The 15625-nt window shown below is 52.6% G+C and overlaps 2 protein-coding genes across 4 annotated transcripts in view; both read left to right on the forward strand.

The window, feature by feature from the left end:
* The window catches only part of IFFO2 (intermediate filament family orphan 2), a 49822-nt gene extending 44127 nt beyond the window's left edge, over positions 1 to 5695 (forward strand). For both annotated transcript variants that reach the window (XM_061395161.1, XM_061395151.1), the window contains 2 exons: positions 114 to 244; positions 1535 to 5695. In XM_061395161.1, the coding sequence (XP_061251145.1) occupies positions 114 to 244; positions 1535 to 1640 (237 nt within the window). In that variant the 3' untranslated portion in view covers positions 1641 to 5695. The remainder of the gene's footprint in view (positions 1 to 113; positions 245 to 1534) is intronic.
* A 2784-nt stretch (positions 5696 to 8479) lies between these two features.
* The window catches only part of ALDH4A1 (aldehyde dehydrogenase 4 family member A1), a 33487-nt gene continuing 26341 nt past the window's right edge, over positions 8480 to 15625 (forward strand). The window contains exon 1 of one of the 2 annotated variants that reach the window (XM_061395184.1): positions 8480 to 8681. In XM_061395184.1, the coding sequence (XP_061251168.1) occupies positions 8620 to 8681 (62 nt within the window). In that variant the 5' untranslated portion in view covers positions 8480 to 8619. The remainder of the gene's footprint in view (positions 8682 to 15625) is intronic. The other variant, XM_061395174.1, reaches the window with a different exon arrangement.

Below are 15625 nucleotides of genomic sequence, written 5' to 3' on the forward strand. Positions count from 1 at the left end.
TGTGGTGCCCTGCGATGGCCCCAGTGCCACCGGCGCCGAGGGTATGAGGTCGCCACGAGGCTTGCTGTGAGGGTGACGGGGCCTGCCCTCTCTCCCCTGTTGGCTCTTCTCAGCTGGAGCTGGCCACAGCCAAGAGCGACATGAACCGCCACCTGCACGAGTACATGGAGATGTGCAGCATGAAGCGGGGCCTGGACGTGCAGATGGAGACCTGCCGCCGGCTCATCAAAGGCTCCGCGGACAGGTGCCGCCCCGCGCTCGTCTTCCCTGCTGACGCAGGGCTGGTGTCCTGGCGTGGGTGGGGGGGGTGTTGGGCTGCAGCTTGCAGCCTGGAGATTCCATCTGCCAGCCCATCTGTCTGTGCGTCCAATGACCGTTAGCCACCTACTGTGTGCCTTACACATCTACTCTCACGTGACTCGCACAACCACCCTGTTCCCATTGTTGTGGGACTGTGGAAGGCTACTTTGAGAAGGCTTGCTCTGTGCAAGGCCCACTTCCTGCTGAGCTGGTGGGTGGGGGAGGTGGGCGGGGCTTACAGGGTCCCGAGGAAGCAATTTTCCTTCCTCTCCCATCTTCTAACCCACTGGCACATGAGTCTGTCCCCAGGAGACCAGCACGCACCAGGCCTCTTTCCTTGCCAGCACAGGACAGCTCCTGCCCTTAGGGAACACGCAGCTTTTCGGGGGAGTGTGTGTGCGTGTGTGCAGTTGCTCTTGTGTCCGACTCTTTGTGACTCCACGGACTATAGCCCACCAGGCTCCCCTGTCCCTGGAATTTTCCCAGCAAGAATCCTGGAGTGGGTTGCCATTTCCTTCTCTAGGGGATCTGCCTGACCCAGGGATCAAACCCGCATCTCTGGCATTGGCAGGTGGGTTCTTTACCACGGAACCACCTGGGGAGCCCCTTTTCAGGGGAGACAGACATGTTAGTGATAAAATGACAAATACAGTGCTTGGCCTGAAGCACAAATATGTTAATTATAATTGTTTCTCTCATTGTGACTGTGTTCTTGCACTGTTTGGGCCGTAAGAGACGGAGAAGCGGGGGGAAGCTTTGTGTGTGTGTGTGAGGGGGTTCGCATGTTACCTTCAGCTCACTGATTCCAAGAGCCCACTTCTGGTGTTTCCGTTGTTTGGATCGAGGAGTGTGCGTGTAGGCAGGGTAAAGAGCTTGCACTAGGTCCCCCAGCTCAGCAGTGATAAGCTGAGAATCCGAACCCAGCGCTGTTAACCGCTCTTCTCTGTGGCCTCCCTTTGGGCTCTGAGTTCATTGCCCAGATGATGGGAATGTAGAAGTTGAACTGGACCCATGGTTCCTGCTCCCGTGGAGTGCTCAGCACCGGGGCATCGCACGAGGTCTCAAGAGCCTTGTTTAAGCCCTGAACTTCGAAGATTCTAAGGGAAGCAGAGAGGGTGGGTCTCGGCAAGGATCCCCCGTGGAGGCTAGGTTTTCCAGGAGGGGCTGCTCCATCCTTCCTGCTGTCTGCCCCAGGCTGCCCTCTGAGGTCGCATGTTCTGTTGTGCCCTTCCAGGAATTCACCATCCCCAAGCTCCGTGGCCAGCAGCGACTCAGGAAGTACAGACGAGATCCAGGACGACTTTGAGCGGGAGGCGGACGTGGAGCCCATGGTCAGCTGATGACTGAGGCACGCCCCCCCACCCCCCCAGCCCGTGCCTGGTGGTCTTGGCAATGGGGCCTCTGCACGCCTCTCCCCACGGGGCCAGGAAGTGGGGCTCCCAGCCCTGACCACGCAGACTTCCTGCGCCCTCCCTTCTCTGGAGGCCCCCAGGGACCGCTGCTTCCTTCCTTCCTTTCTCGGCCCACCACCACCCAGTGCCCCCCCACCCACCCAGTGCCCCCTCCGCCCACCCACCCGAGGAATGGTGCTGTCGATTTCTATCGTTCTCCACGTTACAAGTGCGACTTCCGTCCGACGATGCAGCGCTAACTGTGCCTTTTCCCTTCAGCTGAGCCACTTTGAGCTCCAAAGAATTATTCCTAGCAGGTGTTTTTATACAAAACTCTAAGGTGAGGGCCGGGGGCCTCCCCGGGTGTGGTCAATGCCTTTTTCTACCCTCCCACCTGCTCCTCTGATTGGCCATGAGCTCTGCCTTCCCGCCCCTGCTGGAGTTGAACTTGGGATGGTCCACCTGCCCCCCAGGAAGGCGCTGTCTACCTTCACCTTTCCAGGCCTGGGTGGGGACTTCCCGAGGGCACGTCATTTACTGAAGTGGGGAGAAGGCTAGAAGGAGGGAGGGAAGGACAAATTTTTCTTTTCGTTTTGGATCGAGTGGCAAAGCAGAGGGAGAAGGCACTGTGGGGGAAGGTGGAGCCTCACTGTGTTTAAACTACTATGCAAAAAAACACAAAAAAACAAAAAAAAGCAGCTTGCCTTATACCATTGTGGGAGGCGGGCCCTCTCCCAACTAGCTCCTTGGTTTTCCCCTGGAGCTGGGAAGGAGGCGGAAGCTAGGGTGATCTCTCTCTCTCGCAGCCTCTGCGGGTGAGCACTGACTTGGGAGGGGGTTTGGTCAAGGTTGATAGCGAGGTGGGGGTCCCGAGGACCTCAGCCACCTGACTGCTTGCTTTCTTGGGACTTCTGTGGGTTGGGGAGATAGGCCGGGGGTGGGGGTGGGGAATGTCTTTTATTGCCCTGATGTTTTTTTTTTTTTCCCCAGCCAACAATAAGGGGTTATAGATCTGAAATTTCTCTGTGAGAAAGTCTGGAGGGGGCCAGGCCTGGTAGCCACCGCCTCCTCCAGGGAGCTGGGTCAGTACTGCCTGCCAGCATCTTGGTTCTCCACTGTGCCCTAGCTGCCCACTGTTTGGCCACCGGCGGGCACTGGAAAGGGAAGCGGAGGGAGGCAGCAGGGACTGCTGGCAGAGAGGAGGTGGCCGGAGCGGGAGCTCACCTGAGAGCCACGCTCATGGACACACGCTCACCTCTACCGTAATTCACTGCTTGATTGATCCGTTGGAGAGTTAATCTGAGCCAGTATCTCTCCAGACTTGAGTGGACCTGAGTCAGAGGGCATTGTGTGGAGGCCACCCTCAAATCTCAGCTGGGAGCCCGCAGAGCAGGCTTTTTTTTTTTTTTAAGTATCTTTTTGGACCCGCTACTCACTACTACCAATCCCCTTGTATGATTGGGGATTTTTGGTTTTGTTGGCTCAGGAGCTCCCCCTGGAGGTCAGAGGAGCAAAATGTGCCCAAGGACCAGAGCTCCTTACTACCCCACGGCCTGTGTCTGCAGGCAGCGGAGGGGCTCTGAGATAAGGACTCCCGTCTTTCCTCCCCAGAGGACCAGTGACCTGTAAGGGCCTCCTCTCTCTTCCGTTTCCCCACCTGTTTTGCAGTCTTAAAACCATTGTATATAATATTCATATTATATAAATATATATATATATATATGGAGAGAGAGGAGAGTGTTAGTGATGGTGTGTATTTTTATTTATGAGAACTTGGTGGCCTTTATTGTGAGTTTTTTCTTTTTTTTTTTTTTGCTTTGTTTTGTTTTCGTGGGGGAACCCCCTGCTGGTTCCCTGTAAAAGTCTGGCTGAACGTCTTCCATTCCCAGCATCTCTCAGCCAGATAGTCCCTCGTTAGGTACGTGAAGGGACGAGGTTTCGGAGGAGAGATCACCCACTTCCTCTCCTTCTCACTGACCCTTGTTCTAAAGGTTACAGGGTTCAAACAGATTATTATTGTCGTTATTGTTATTGTTGTTTTATTTTTATTTTAACCAAAGGTTATCAGACCCAGTTGGGCTTGGACCTCAGCTGCTGAAAAGATTTTCCGTTTCTGGGAGGGTGGGAAACCGGCCCCCCGCCCCCGGGCCTCCTCTGCCCAGGGTGAGGGAGGCATTGAGGAGTGCTGTGGGCAGGTGGGCAGAATGGAAGCCTGCCTCGGGGTGGTGGGAGGGTGACGGTTAGAGTTACGACAGTAAGGCAACAATAGAAGTATTTAGGGGTAACTAAGGTTACTGTGGGGATCGCTGTCCAGTGGTGTTATTTTTCCTTCCCCCCTTGTATACATAGGATATTTGTCTTTGGGGACTAGGGTACTCTGAATTTATCTAGGAAGTATGGAAGTGGCAGGAGCCAGGGTCAGATGCTGGCCAGAAAGATCCGTCCTGCTGGTTTTCAATCGCTGCTCTCCCTGGGGAGCAAGGATTTGGGGCTGGTGGATGTGGGGACAGCAAGAGTGTTAGTGACCTGCCTCGCGGGTGTGGTCCTGGGCTTTGGCCTGGCTGCCTCCCTCCCCACCAAGTTCTTTTTTGAGTTCGTTGCCAGTGGGCCCCGCTTGCCCCCTTTGCCATGGGCTCACAGCTTGCCAAGAAAGACCCCAACGCTCGCTGGGGCAGCACCAGGTCCAGTTGGGACCAACTGGCCCGTCCTTTGTAAAGATGTAAATACTTTATTTTGGTTTTCTATGTCTTAGCCCAGTGTCATATTGACATTGGTATTTCAGAATTGTTCTCAGATGGGTTCTCCTGTGCTGCCCTCTTTTGCTCTCCTATTTTGGGGGGTTTTATAAAAAGAGAGGATTGGGGAGGGGCAGGGAGAGTAGCTTCCTTTGGGCTCCCTGATTGTGGAACACACACACACACACACACACATACACACACATTTCTGAGCTTCTGAACAGGGAAAAAAATGATTGACAAGTCAACACATTTTGTTTTCTTGTGGCAATATGTCTAGAGGTCTCTGACTGGCCTGTCCATCATGGACTTAGCTCCATGGATGGAGCTCAGATGACCTGGCGAATCAAACCACTTTGGCTTGGGATGGGGGAGAGGGTGTGGGGCAGGGGGTCATATAAGGTATAACTTAAGCTAAATGTAATCTATTTATAAAGCAAGAGACTCTCATCTATTTTTATGAAAGGAAAGTTTTTTTTAAAATCTAGGGTAGGCAGTTATGGTAGCCCAGCATTTTTCTGTGGACGAGATGCATGTTGCTGCTGGATTTAATATAATCAGTACCCCTCACCTTTTCTCCTCATCCTCACCACCTGCTCATCCATACCCATGGGTGGCTTCAGCAGCGCAAAGGTCACCCCTCACCCCATTTCTCTGTCCCTTGATCCCCCAGCTCCTTGGTCATTGGAAGGCCAGGGGATGGGCATTTGTGGTAGTGGGTGGGCAGTGGGGAATTCAGAACGGAGTAGGGTGGTGGGAGGGAAAGGGGGTGCTGGGTGGGGGACAAGGTCTGCTTCAGAGGGTGGGATCTGATTAGTTGCTCCGACTAGTTGCTCCGACTCTGGTCTGCCAAGATCCATTGCCAAGTCAGCTGTATTTGGGAGAGAGCTGAGAAATGAGTGGAAGACTTCCAGGCTCGGGGTGGGCTGTGTGTTAGTCTCGGGCAAACCCCTCACCATTCCTCCTGCCAAGCCATCAAAGCAACGAGGAAAAGGCACCCTCCGCCCATAGACTCCTTCGTGGACATTTTCACATCTACATTATTTTTAGCCCCATCCGGGCGGACTTTCTGTCCTGAAGTCCCATCCCACCCCACTGCTGCTCTTTGTCTGCCAGCTGGGTTTAGCGTCAAGGGGAAGGGGGGGTTTATACTCACTGAAAGACTACTGACCCTACCGGAAACCAACCTGTTTACTGTATTGTTGTAAATATCATGCCCTTTATATCCTGTATATTGGCTTCTTTTAAATAAAGTGAAATGTCTTAGAATTGATGCCTTTTTTTTTTTTTTAATTAAGGATAAAGTGATGGGGGAGGGGCAAAGAGGACACGGGCCACATAAACACTAAAAGTCATTGGCTGATTAGTGATCAAATTCCGAGGACCAGCCCCGGCTGATCCAGGGTATTCGAAGGGGAGACGGCGTCGGCGACTATTTATATGCTAATTAGAGATATAGAGAACAATAGAATGAGGATAGCTCAGTAGGAAAATTCAGTGGAGAAAAGAAGCTGAGTAGCTTGGTTTACGCGGGAGACCAATAAAACTTCAAGACAAGAAGTTTGCACCACTTACGTAGGCCGCAGGCGCCCTCTCGAATAGCGGAAGGTGTCTCACCCTAGACACCTTCTCGAGTGGGTCTTAGAAGCCCAGGCATGATTAGTAAGCGTGGTGGGTTCCGCGCTCCAGATGGAGACTCAGCTGGAAGTTAAAAGGAAGAATGACATGGGGAGACCAAGCGTTGGTGAGCAAGGCCCGTAGCTTTATTTTTAACAGGGGCTTTTATACCCTAAGTTACACATAGAGGATAATAGGGGATGCAAAGTCAGCAGTCTTTGATTCTTATCAAAAACCAAGGTTTCTTTCCTGCAAATGTATCGTATACAAATGGTTTAGGTGATTTACATCATCTTCTCTTGACAAGGACTTATCAACAAAGACTTACTTTCTCTAAGAGTAATTATTTCAAGGTTTGGCACCATCTTCCAAAGATAAAATTGCATTCCTATAGGGCGGATGTGTAATGGGTTTACAACAAAGAAAGAATTTATTACCATAAGGGTCTAAAGTTACTAACACCAAGGCCACTACTTATTTTTTCTACATACCCACTATTAATTGATACATATTCAAGGATACAATTCAGGGGATGTGAAAACTTGGCAACAAGCATTGACTCATCAATGAAATCCTTTACTAGTTTATTCTGACAGTTTTTAACTCTCTGAGAGGCTCTAAGCTATTTGAATATCTTAAGCTTCCCATGCCTCTCGAGGCTGGGAGACTGTAAACAATCGTATGCATAGCTGCAGGAGTCTGGGTAAACTTGTCAGGCGAGTTAAAGAGCCATCAGAGGGGTTTGGATTTAAACACTCCTAATTGCCCAGGAACTTTATTAATTGGAGCTGTAAGTTAACTCTTTGACAGAGAGAGAGAGCGAGATGGTGGTAGGGGACAGCCCCCAGTAAAGTCAGAGGTGAGAGCACAAAGCAATAAAGTAGGCAGACTCTGGTTTTTTGGGGGAAAATGCTCGAGAATATCCGGGGGGACTTCTGAGGCTCGATCCCGCCTTTGCGTATGCCGAGCCTCCTTCCTCATGACCTTTGTCATGAGTGGAATGCCTCACCGGCTCCCCGCAATCAAATAGGGAAAATTTACATCACCTCACATCTCACAATAAAATCTTTGGACGTAGTTAAAGCAGGAATTATACAGATTCCATAGAAGGGGAAGAGAGCCAGAGAGATCACAGACTAGAGAACTAGCATAGCCTGGTTTGGAACTGAGGGCCTATTAATCATATTGCCCTCTGAATCTGCAAATTTTCCATTCTCCGATGGAGCAAGCTAACTTGTGCCATCTTATTTAAGTGACTATTATCCGTGGATTTTGGTATCTGCAGGGGCTCTGGGAACCAATCTCCCACCAGAGGAGGACTGAAGTTTGCTTTCCCACTCCCCACTCTTTTGTTTAAATTCTCCAAAATGCCTTAAAGAGTGTGGCCTCCCAGATAAAGAGGAGTAATGATGAAATAATGAGGAAGTTCTAAGGTGGGTATTATTACCCCCATTTTACAGACACAGAACTGAGGCCCAGGAAAGTTACATATTTCGTCAACGTCACAGGGAGAAACCACGATCAGCATCGGAACTCTGACTCCTAAGCAGGTTCTCGGTACACACCGCTGGAGAAAATACAGATACATTAGAAGAGAGCGTTGGGAAAGTTGTTAACAGTACCTCAGGAATAGAACGGGCCCCTAAGATTCCATCCTCAGAACTTCAGAATCTGAGTTGTTAATAAGGTTCATGTGTTCGTGCAAACAGCTTCCCGGAGAGAAAATTCAAATTTTGGTCCGGGGCGCCAAACTAAAGCAGAGGAATAAAACGGATTCCGCGTCCAGAGCTTTTGAAGGGAAGTCCGAGCGCAGACTGGCTCGGGTTTTATCTTACATTGATCGTAATCTGCAAGGAAGTAGACCGATTTGTCCAAGCGCTCTGCCTTAGGAAGCTGGGTGGCTCCGCTCCAGGTCGGGAGTGGAGGGCGGCTGCGTCCCTACCAGGAGGCTAAAGCCAGGCTGCAGCCCCCGAGGTGAGGCAGGGGGCCGGCCACGACGAGGCCCTCTGCAAGGTGGAAGAGTCTGGCAGCCCCCAGCCAAGGGCAGCGAGAGCCTCCGGGTAGGGCCTCCAGCGACACCTGACCCGTAGACCCCGGGCCTTCCGCCCCGCCTCACACGTGCCCCATCCCCGCTCTCTCATTGGCTGCTTCTGCCCCTCTAATCCCGGCCTAAGCAGGTTGCAACTTGACCGCTCCTCTGATTGGTCTGGGAGCTCTCATGGCTCACTGTGATTGGTGGATGGAGCTCACGCCCTCCTGCCCCCGGCCCCCGACGGAGGGCGACTGGGTCATACCATACAGGAAGAAAGGGGGAAACGCGTACGCTTCGGGGCTTCGCTCTTGGGCTGCTTTGCCTTGCGTCACATGATAGTGTCCTTCGTCAGGCCCTCGGGGTAGAATTCTTCTACTAGCAGGAGGCAAACAGAGGCGTTTAGGCCGGACCCGACTTGGAGGGCGGCCGAGGCGGCAGCACCCCCCCCCGCAGCCCGCCGAGATGGTGCGCTCCAGGCGAGGCGGTGCCCTCTGGTGGCTCCAAGCCGGGACGGTCCAGCGAGAGGCCGCGCGGGGATCCCGGGATGCTGCTGCGTTCGGCCGCGCTCTGCCGCGCCCTACTGGCCCGCCGGGGGAGGGCGGCCGGGTGAGTGAGCGCCGGGCAGGCCAAGGGGGGCCTGCTGGCCCCGGGGCCCCGGGAGTCTCTGGGCGCCCCCCGTCCCCGCCCCCGACCCCGAACCGGGCTCCACCCCCGCCCCCGAACTGGGCTCCCTCCGCGCCGGACCCCCGAACAGGGCTCCACCCCCGGCCCCGAACCGGGCTCCCTCCGGGCCGGACCCCCGAACCGGGCTCCACCCCCGGCCCCGAACCGGGCTCCCTCCGGGCCGGACCCCCGAACCGGGCTCCACCCCCGCCCCCGAACTGGGCTCCCTCCGCGCCGGACCCCCGAACAGGGCTCCACCCCCGACCCCGAACCGGGCTCCCACCGGGCCGGACCCCCGAACCGGGCTCCCTCCGGGCCGGACCCCCTCCGGTTTCCCAGAGGCTCCTCTCCGCCGGGGGTCGCTTCCTCTGATGCCGCCCGACACCCACCTCCTGCGATGTGTCCATCTCCCAAAGGTCTTTTATAGCTAAGGGGTCCTGCCCACCGGCGGGTGGGGTGGGGTGGTTCGGTGCCCTCTTGGCTCCCCCACGCTGAGAAAGGAGCCACTTGATCACCTCGTCTTTCTCCGGTGGATAAAGACATTTGCCCGCCGCCAGAGTACAGCCTCCTCCTCTGAGGGCACCTCTTTTTTTCTTTTTTTAAAAGCACATTTCGTTTCTCTCCTCCCCACCCTTGGTTTCACATTCAGGACCCTCCCTGGGGTTCCCTCTCTCCTCTGGACTGGCATTTCTGTTTCTCTCTTTTCTCCTTCCCCTTTTTTCAAGTCTAGTGTTGGTCGGAGAAGGCAATGGCAACCCACTCCGGTACTCTTGCCTGGAAAATCCTGTGGACGGAGGAGCCTTGTAGGCTGCAGTCCGTGGGGTCGTTAGGAGTCCGACTCGACTGAGCGACTTCACTTTCACTTTTCACTTTCATGCATTGGAGAAGGAAATGGTAGCCCACTCCAGTATTTTTGCCTGGAGAATCCCAGGGACGGGGGGGGGGCCTGGTGGGCTGCTGGCTATGGGGTCGCATAGAGTCCGACAGGACTGAAGCGACTTAGCAGCAGCAGCAGCAGCAGTTGGTCAGAAAACTGGACTCCTTTCTTCTGATAGGTGGAGTAATATTTGTGGAGTACGTGTGACATGCCAAGCCTGAGTTGCACACTTGGCCTACGTGCCTTATTGTGACGATTTGTAAGTTACGACACATGAAGTGCTTTGGAGAGTGCCTGGCATGGAGGCAGTGCCTGTTGCTGTTGATCATGATCGTCACTATCACCCGGTTCTAAACTTCACTGGCGGATAGCTGGTATTCCGAAATTCAGACGAAGAAACTGAGGTGTAGTAGTCCGAGTGGAGCTGCCCTGCAAACCCAGATTTGCAGACCCCTCCAGTGTGGAGTGGGATTCCTGGACCTTCGCCCTCTCAGTGACACCTGTCCTCAGAGCCCTCTTTTGCACCCCCTGGGCTTGGTGGAGGAGGCGGGCTGGACACAGATCCTGCCCCAGAGGGGCTCACGGTTGGGTGAGCTGCGCTTCTACGGACCCATGTGTCCACCTCCCTCTCAGAGTGGGCAGCTCTGGCCCCAGTTTGGGCTTTGTTTGCCTAACCCCTAGGACCGATCAGTTACGTCTCCCCTGCTCAGCTGTACCTGTCCCGAGTTAATCAGTGTCCCGAGGAACGGGACGGGGTGCCCTGGGCGCGGATGCGTTTCAATGCAGCTGTGTGTGCTCTGTGGTGGTGGCTGGGGGAATAGGGAAGAGGACAAGGACGAGGACTCTTTTTCCAAACTGAGGTTGGGGGCCCTGCTCGCTGCATCCTCAGCGCGGCCTCATCTGCAGGCCTTTCTCTGCATTCTGAGACCACCCCTCTCAGACGCTGATGGAAGCCACATAGGTCCACGTGTTTACTGAGTATCTCTGTGCTGTGCTAAACGCTGTAGGGAAGGGGCACCCAGGATGGGAGCCTCCCAAGAGTTTTCAGTTTAATGGAAGAAAGCCTTAGACATAAAAAAAAAAAACAAAAAAACTAAAAAGCCCTCTAATGTCTGGTATAAAAACACCTCTATTCTGGGGGAGATGGGGGCTGGGGCGGGGTGGGCGGGTTGGATGGAAAGCTCATAACAGCAGTAGTTATCAAGCAATCAAGTACCATAGGCCTGGCCCTGTGCAGATAAGCCCTGTATTATTACCGTTTTTACTGATGGGAAACTTATCTGCCTGTTAAAAATGTTGAGACTAAGGGCTACCCTAGTGGCTCAGCAGTTAAAGAATCTGCCTGCCAAAACAGGAGATGTGGGTTCCATCCCTTGGTGGGGAAGATCCCCTGGAGGAGGACATGGCAACCCACTCTAGTGTTCTTGCCCCGGAAATCCCAGGGACGGAAGAGCCTGGTGGGCTTACAGTCCATGGGGGTCGCAAAGAGTTGGACATGACTTGGCAACTAAACAACAGCAATAAAATTACCCTCTGTCTGACTCCAGGCTCATGCCTCCTGAGTGGAGAAAAAGCATTTTGCAACCAGATCTGCTGGCTCAGGTTACCTCTTTGGATATAGCAGCTGGCTTGATGCCCCAAGACAGGGTTTCCAACCTCAGCAGTATTAACGTTTGAGTCTGATAATCCTTTGTTGTGGGGGCTGCCTGTGTGCTGTAGAATGTTTAGCAGAATCCCTGGCGTCTACTCCCTAGATGCCATAGCACCCCCAGTCATGACAACAAGAAAAGTCTCTAGACATCGCCAAGTGTCACCTGAGGGGCACAGTCGCTCCTGGTTGAGAACCACGGTTCTAGAATAGTTTTGGTGTTTGGCCACTTGTTTAATTATTTGACAGAAAGGAAATGACAGTCCACTCCAGGACTGTTGCCTGGAAAATCCCACAGACGGAGGAGCCTGGTAGGCTACAGCCCATGGGGTCGCAGAGTCGGACACGACTGAGCGACTTCGCTTTCTTTCTTTCTTAGCGTATACCTGTGGCATGCTGTGTCTGCATTTATGGAGAAGCAGTTTTAGAACGTTTTTAGTGATAACTCTCGGTGTCCTATACGTGAAATTCTAGTGCTGACAAAAACCATCTCTTGGGAACCTGGGGTGGGTGATGTTCTGTAGTGTTTCCCTTTTTGCCTGGAGTGCCCGGAATCTCAAAAGTGTTAAACATACTTTTTTTTTTTAAGTGATTTGTTCCGTCGCCTAGTCATGTCCGACTCTTTGCAACCCCATGGACTGCAGCATGCCAGGCTTCCCTGTCCTTTGCTGTCTCCTGGACATCAGATTCACGTGCATTGAGTCGGTGACGCCATCCAACCATCTTGTCCTCTGTTGCCACCTCCTCCTGCCTTCAGTCTTTCCCAGTGTCAGGGTGTTTTCCAGTGTGTCAGCTCCTCACATCAGGCAGCCAAGTACTGGAGCTTGAGCTTCAGCATCAGTCCTTCCAATGAATATTCAGGACTGATTTCCTTTAGGATGGACTGGTTTGATCTCCTTGCTGTCCAAGGGACTTCTGAAGTGTTGGTCAGTTATTCTCGTTATTTTACAATATTTATTTATCGGGCTGCGTCAGGTCTGAGTTGTGTCGCGCGGGGTCTTTCATCGCAGCTCACGGACTCTCTAGGTGCCGTGTGCTGGCGTAGTTGCTCTTTGGCGTGTGGGGTCTTAGTTTCCTGACCAGGCATTGAACCTTTGACCCGTAGATTGCAAGGCAGATTCTTAACCACTGGACCACCAGGGAAGTCCCTAAACACACTCTTGACTGTGGGTTTTCTTTTATTTAATTAGTATGAGTCCACTGTACAAAGTACAGATAAAGCAAGAAAAGCTGATGAAGGTAATCTGGCAGCTCGCCACACAGAGGCGACCACGCTGTTACTTTGACGACTAGCCTTTTCGTGGCCCAGGAATACATATGCTTTAGAAAAACAACATAAAAATGGGCTCCTCTGCAGATGCTTTTTTGTAGCTTGCCTCCCTTATATGTCCCCAGGCCCTAGAACTGTGACTGGCACCTGGTCAGCCCTCAGCAAACATTTGGTGAATGAAAGAATGATCAGGTGATTCCTTCCTTGTCAACAGAAACTTATCACAACCAGTCTGGGAGACGATCACAATGAACAGCTGGCCTTTACGGATGGGCCAGCGATGGTCACTCAGGGCTACCATTTACCTTTTATGCGGATGATTTCATTTAGCTCCTCAGCAACCTGTGATGTAGGTGTTAGGCGTCGTCACTCAGTCGTGTCCAACTCTTTCGTCCAACTCTTTGTGGCCCCATGGACTGTAGCCCGCCAGGCTCCTCTGCCTGTGGGGATGCTCCAGGCAAGAATACTGCAGTAGGTTGCCATGACCCCCACCAGGGGATTTTCCCAACCCAGGAATTGAACCCAGGTCTCCCGAATTGGCAGGCAGGTTCTTTACTGACTGAGCCACCAGGGAAGCCCCATGATGTACGTGTTACTGTCCCCATCTCACAGACTAAACAACTGAGGCCTGTGCAGTTAAGGAAAACTTGTCCAAGGTGTTAAGCTGGTGAACGCCAGCGCTCCAACTGACTGCCTTTCTCTCTGCCTTTCTCTCTTTCATTAGCTTTGTCATGGGCGTCCTCTGCAACATCTTTGTTTTTTGTTTTTTTTTCTGAATGTTTTGTTTCTGGTTTTGGCTGTGTTGGGTGTTCGTTTGGGACTCTGGCTTTCCTAGTTGTGGTACTCAGGCTTGGTTGCCCTCTGCCATGTGGGATCTTAGTTCCCTGACCAGGGATGGAACCCAGGTCTGCTGAATTAGAAGGCAAGTTCTTAACCACTGGACCACTAGGGAAGTCTTTGCAAATTCTCTTTGGAAAGAGCCAAGGTACATATTTCTACTTGTATATACATTTGATAAATAAAAGAATTAAACTGGGCACCTAGGAACCTTAGAGTAAGTGCTGGGGTCCAGCCCCGGTGGATCCAGGGAATTCGAAGTGGGACGGCGAAGTGGGACGGCGAAGTGGGACGGCGTCGACGAGGATCAGGAAACAATTGCTTAATTAAGCGTTAATTAAGGATATAAAGAGTGGTTAAATAAGGATAACTCAGTGAGGAAATTCAGTGGAGAAAAGAGGCTGAATAATTCAGCCAGAAGATGAGAGAAAGAACGACATGGGGAGACCAAGTTTCGGTGAACAAGGCCCGCACTTTATTTTCCAAAGTAGTTTTTATACCTTAAGTTATGCATAGAGGATAATGGGGGAAGGGGTAGAGTCATGCAGTAAGCCAGGCTTTCTTCCTGCAGACTTATCATATGCAAAAGTTTAGGTAATTTGCATCATCTTCTGGCCCAGAGGCATGTTAACATTTTAAGACCCTTTCTTCAGAAAACTTATTTTTCTCTAAAGGTGATTAGTCAGGCGCCACCCTCCAAAAGCATTAGATAAAGTTGCATTCCTATAGGGCAAAGGTGTGGTGGGCTATAACAAGAAAAAGAATTAACTCAAGGGTCCAAGGTTACAAACATTAAAGCTACTACTTACACCAATTATATTAATCAATACACTGCCAGGGACACAGCAGGTAAGGGATATGGAAACTTAGCAGCAAACATTGGCCCAACAAGTGAAAACCCTTCACCAATACAATTTCTAGTCAACCTTTTAACTGCTCAAAGGAATCTGTGTTTAGACAGTTTAAGCACCCTTGTCACGCCCAGGAACTTTATTAACTGGAGCTGTAAGTTAACTCTTTTTTTCAGAGAGAGGTGGTGGGGGACAGCCCCCCGTAAAGTCAGAGATGTACGTGAGAGCACAAAGCAGAAAGTAGGCAGACTCTGGTTTGGGGGGTAGATGCTCGAGAATTTCCAGGGGGACTCCTGAGGCTCGATCCGCCTTTGTGTATGCCGAGCCTCCTTCCTCATGACCTTTGCCACGGGCGGAGCTCCTCACGCTGGCTCCTGGCAATACTCGTCCCTTATATACTCTCGTATCAGACCTCACTGGGTGCCGCGGTCCAGCGATGACTCGAGCCTGGCCCTCCGACGTTAGGGGGCTCGTGGGCTGGAGTTCGCCTGCAGGAATCCTGGTGCCTTTGGCTGCCAATCAGCCTCTCCGCCTGCCTAGTCTTCCTAACTTCAAAACCACCTACGGCTTGTCCCAGCCGCCTGATGCTGTGCCGGCCAGGAGCCTGGTACGTCCCTTCGTTCCCTGGCCATGCTCTGCCCTTTGGTTTCTCAAGCAGTGCCCAGGTCGGTGCTTCCTGCCTGAGTGTCCTCCTCCGGTGAACCTGTGCTCACTCAGCGCTTGGTGGCCCTGCTGTCCTTGGGCCCAGTGCCCTGCCTGTGGAACGGGAGTGATCCTATCCACAGCCGTGCCGCACCAGGCTCAAAGGATGTGAGCTTGAGCAAACTCCGGAAGACAGTGAAGGACAGGGAAGTCTGGCGTGCTGCAGCCCGTGGGGTCGCAAAGAGTTGGACGTGACTTAGCAATTGAGCAGCAACAAGAAAGCCCAAGGATTAGAGAGGAAGTGACAGATGGCTTGCGGGGGGCCTGGGACCCAGTGTGTTTTCTGTGAATAAATTGAGTAAAGGAATAAGTAGAACCTCCAGTGATTGGAATACTTGGTTCTAAACTTGTGAAGATCCCCACTCAGGCCGCAGTCAGCACCGGCACTCAGACCTGGGGGGACCCGGCTTCTGGTGCCCTGCAGCTGGCTCGGCACACAGCTGGTGCTCAACAGTTGCTGTTGGAGTGGCCCAGCGACAGCCGGGGTGGGTCCTGGCTCCACCTGTTAGCTGCTGTGTGGCCCTGGGCGGGTTCCTTGACCTCTCTGTGCTGTCTCTTGTCCTCATGTAGAAAAGAAAGATTAATAGGAGCTACCTTGAAAATTGTCCTAGAGAGTAAATGAATTCGTGTGCTAAACCCACTTTGAAGAGTGGCCAGCACTGGGACCTTCCTGGTTGGGGAACTAAGATCCTACATGCTGCA

This window comes from Bos javanicus, chromosome 2 (assembly GCF_032452875.1).
Source record: "Bos javanicus breed banteng chromosome 2, ARS-OSU_banteng_1.0, whole genome shotgun sequence".
In the NCBI taxonomy this organism is placed as follows: domain Eukaryota; kingdom Metazoa; phylum Chordata; class Mammalia; order Artiodactyla; family Bovidae; genus Bos; species Bos javanicus.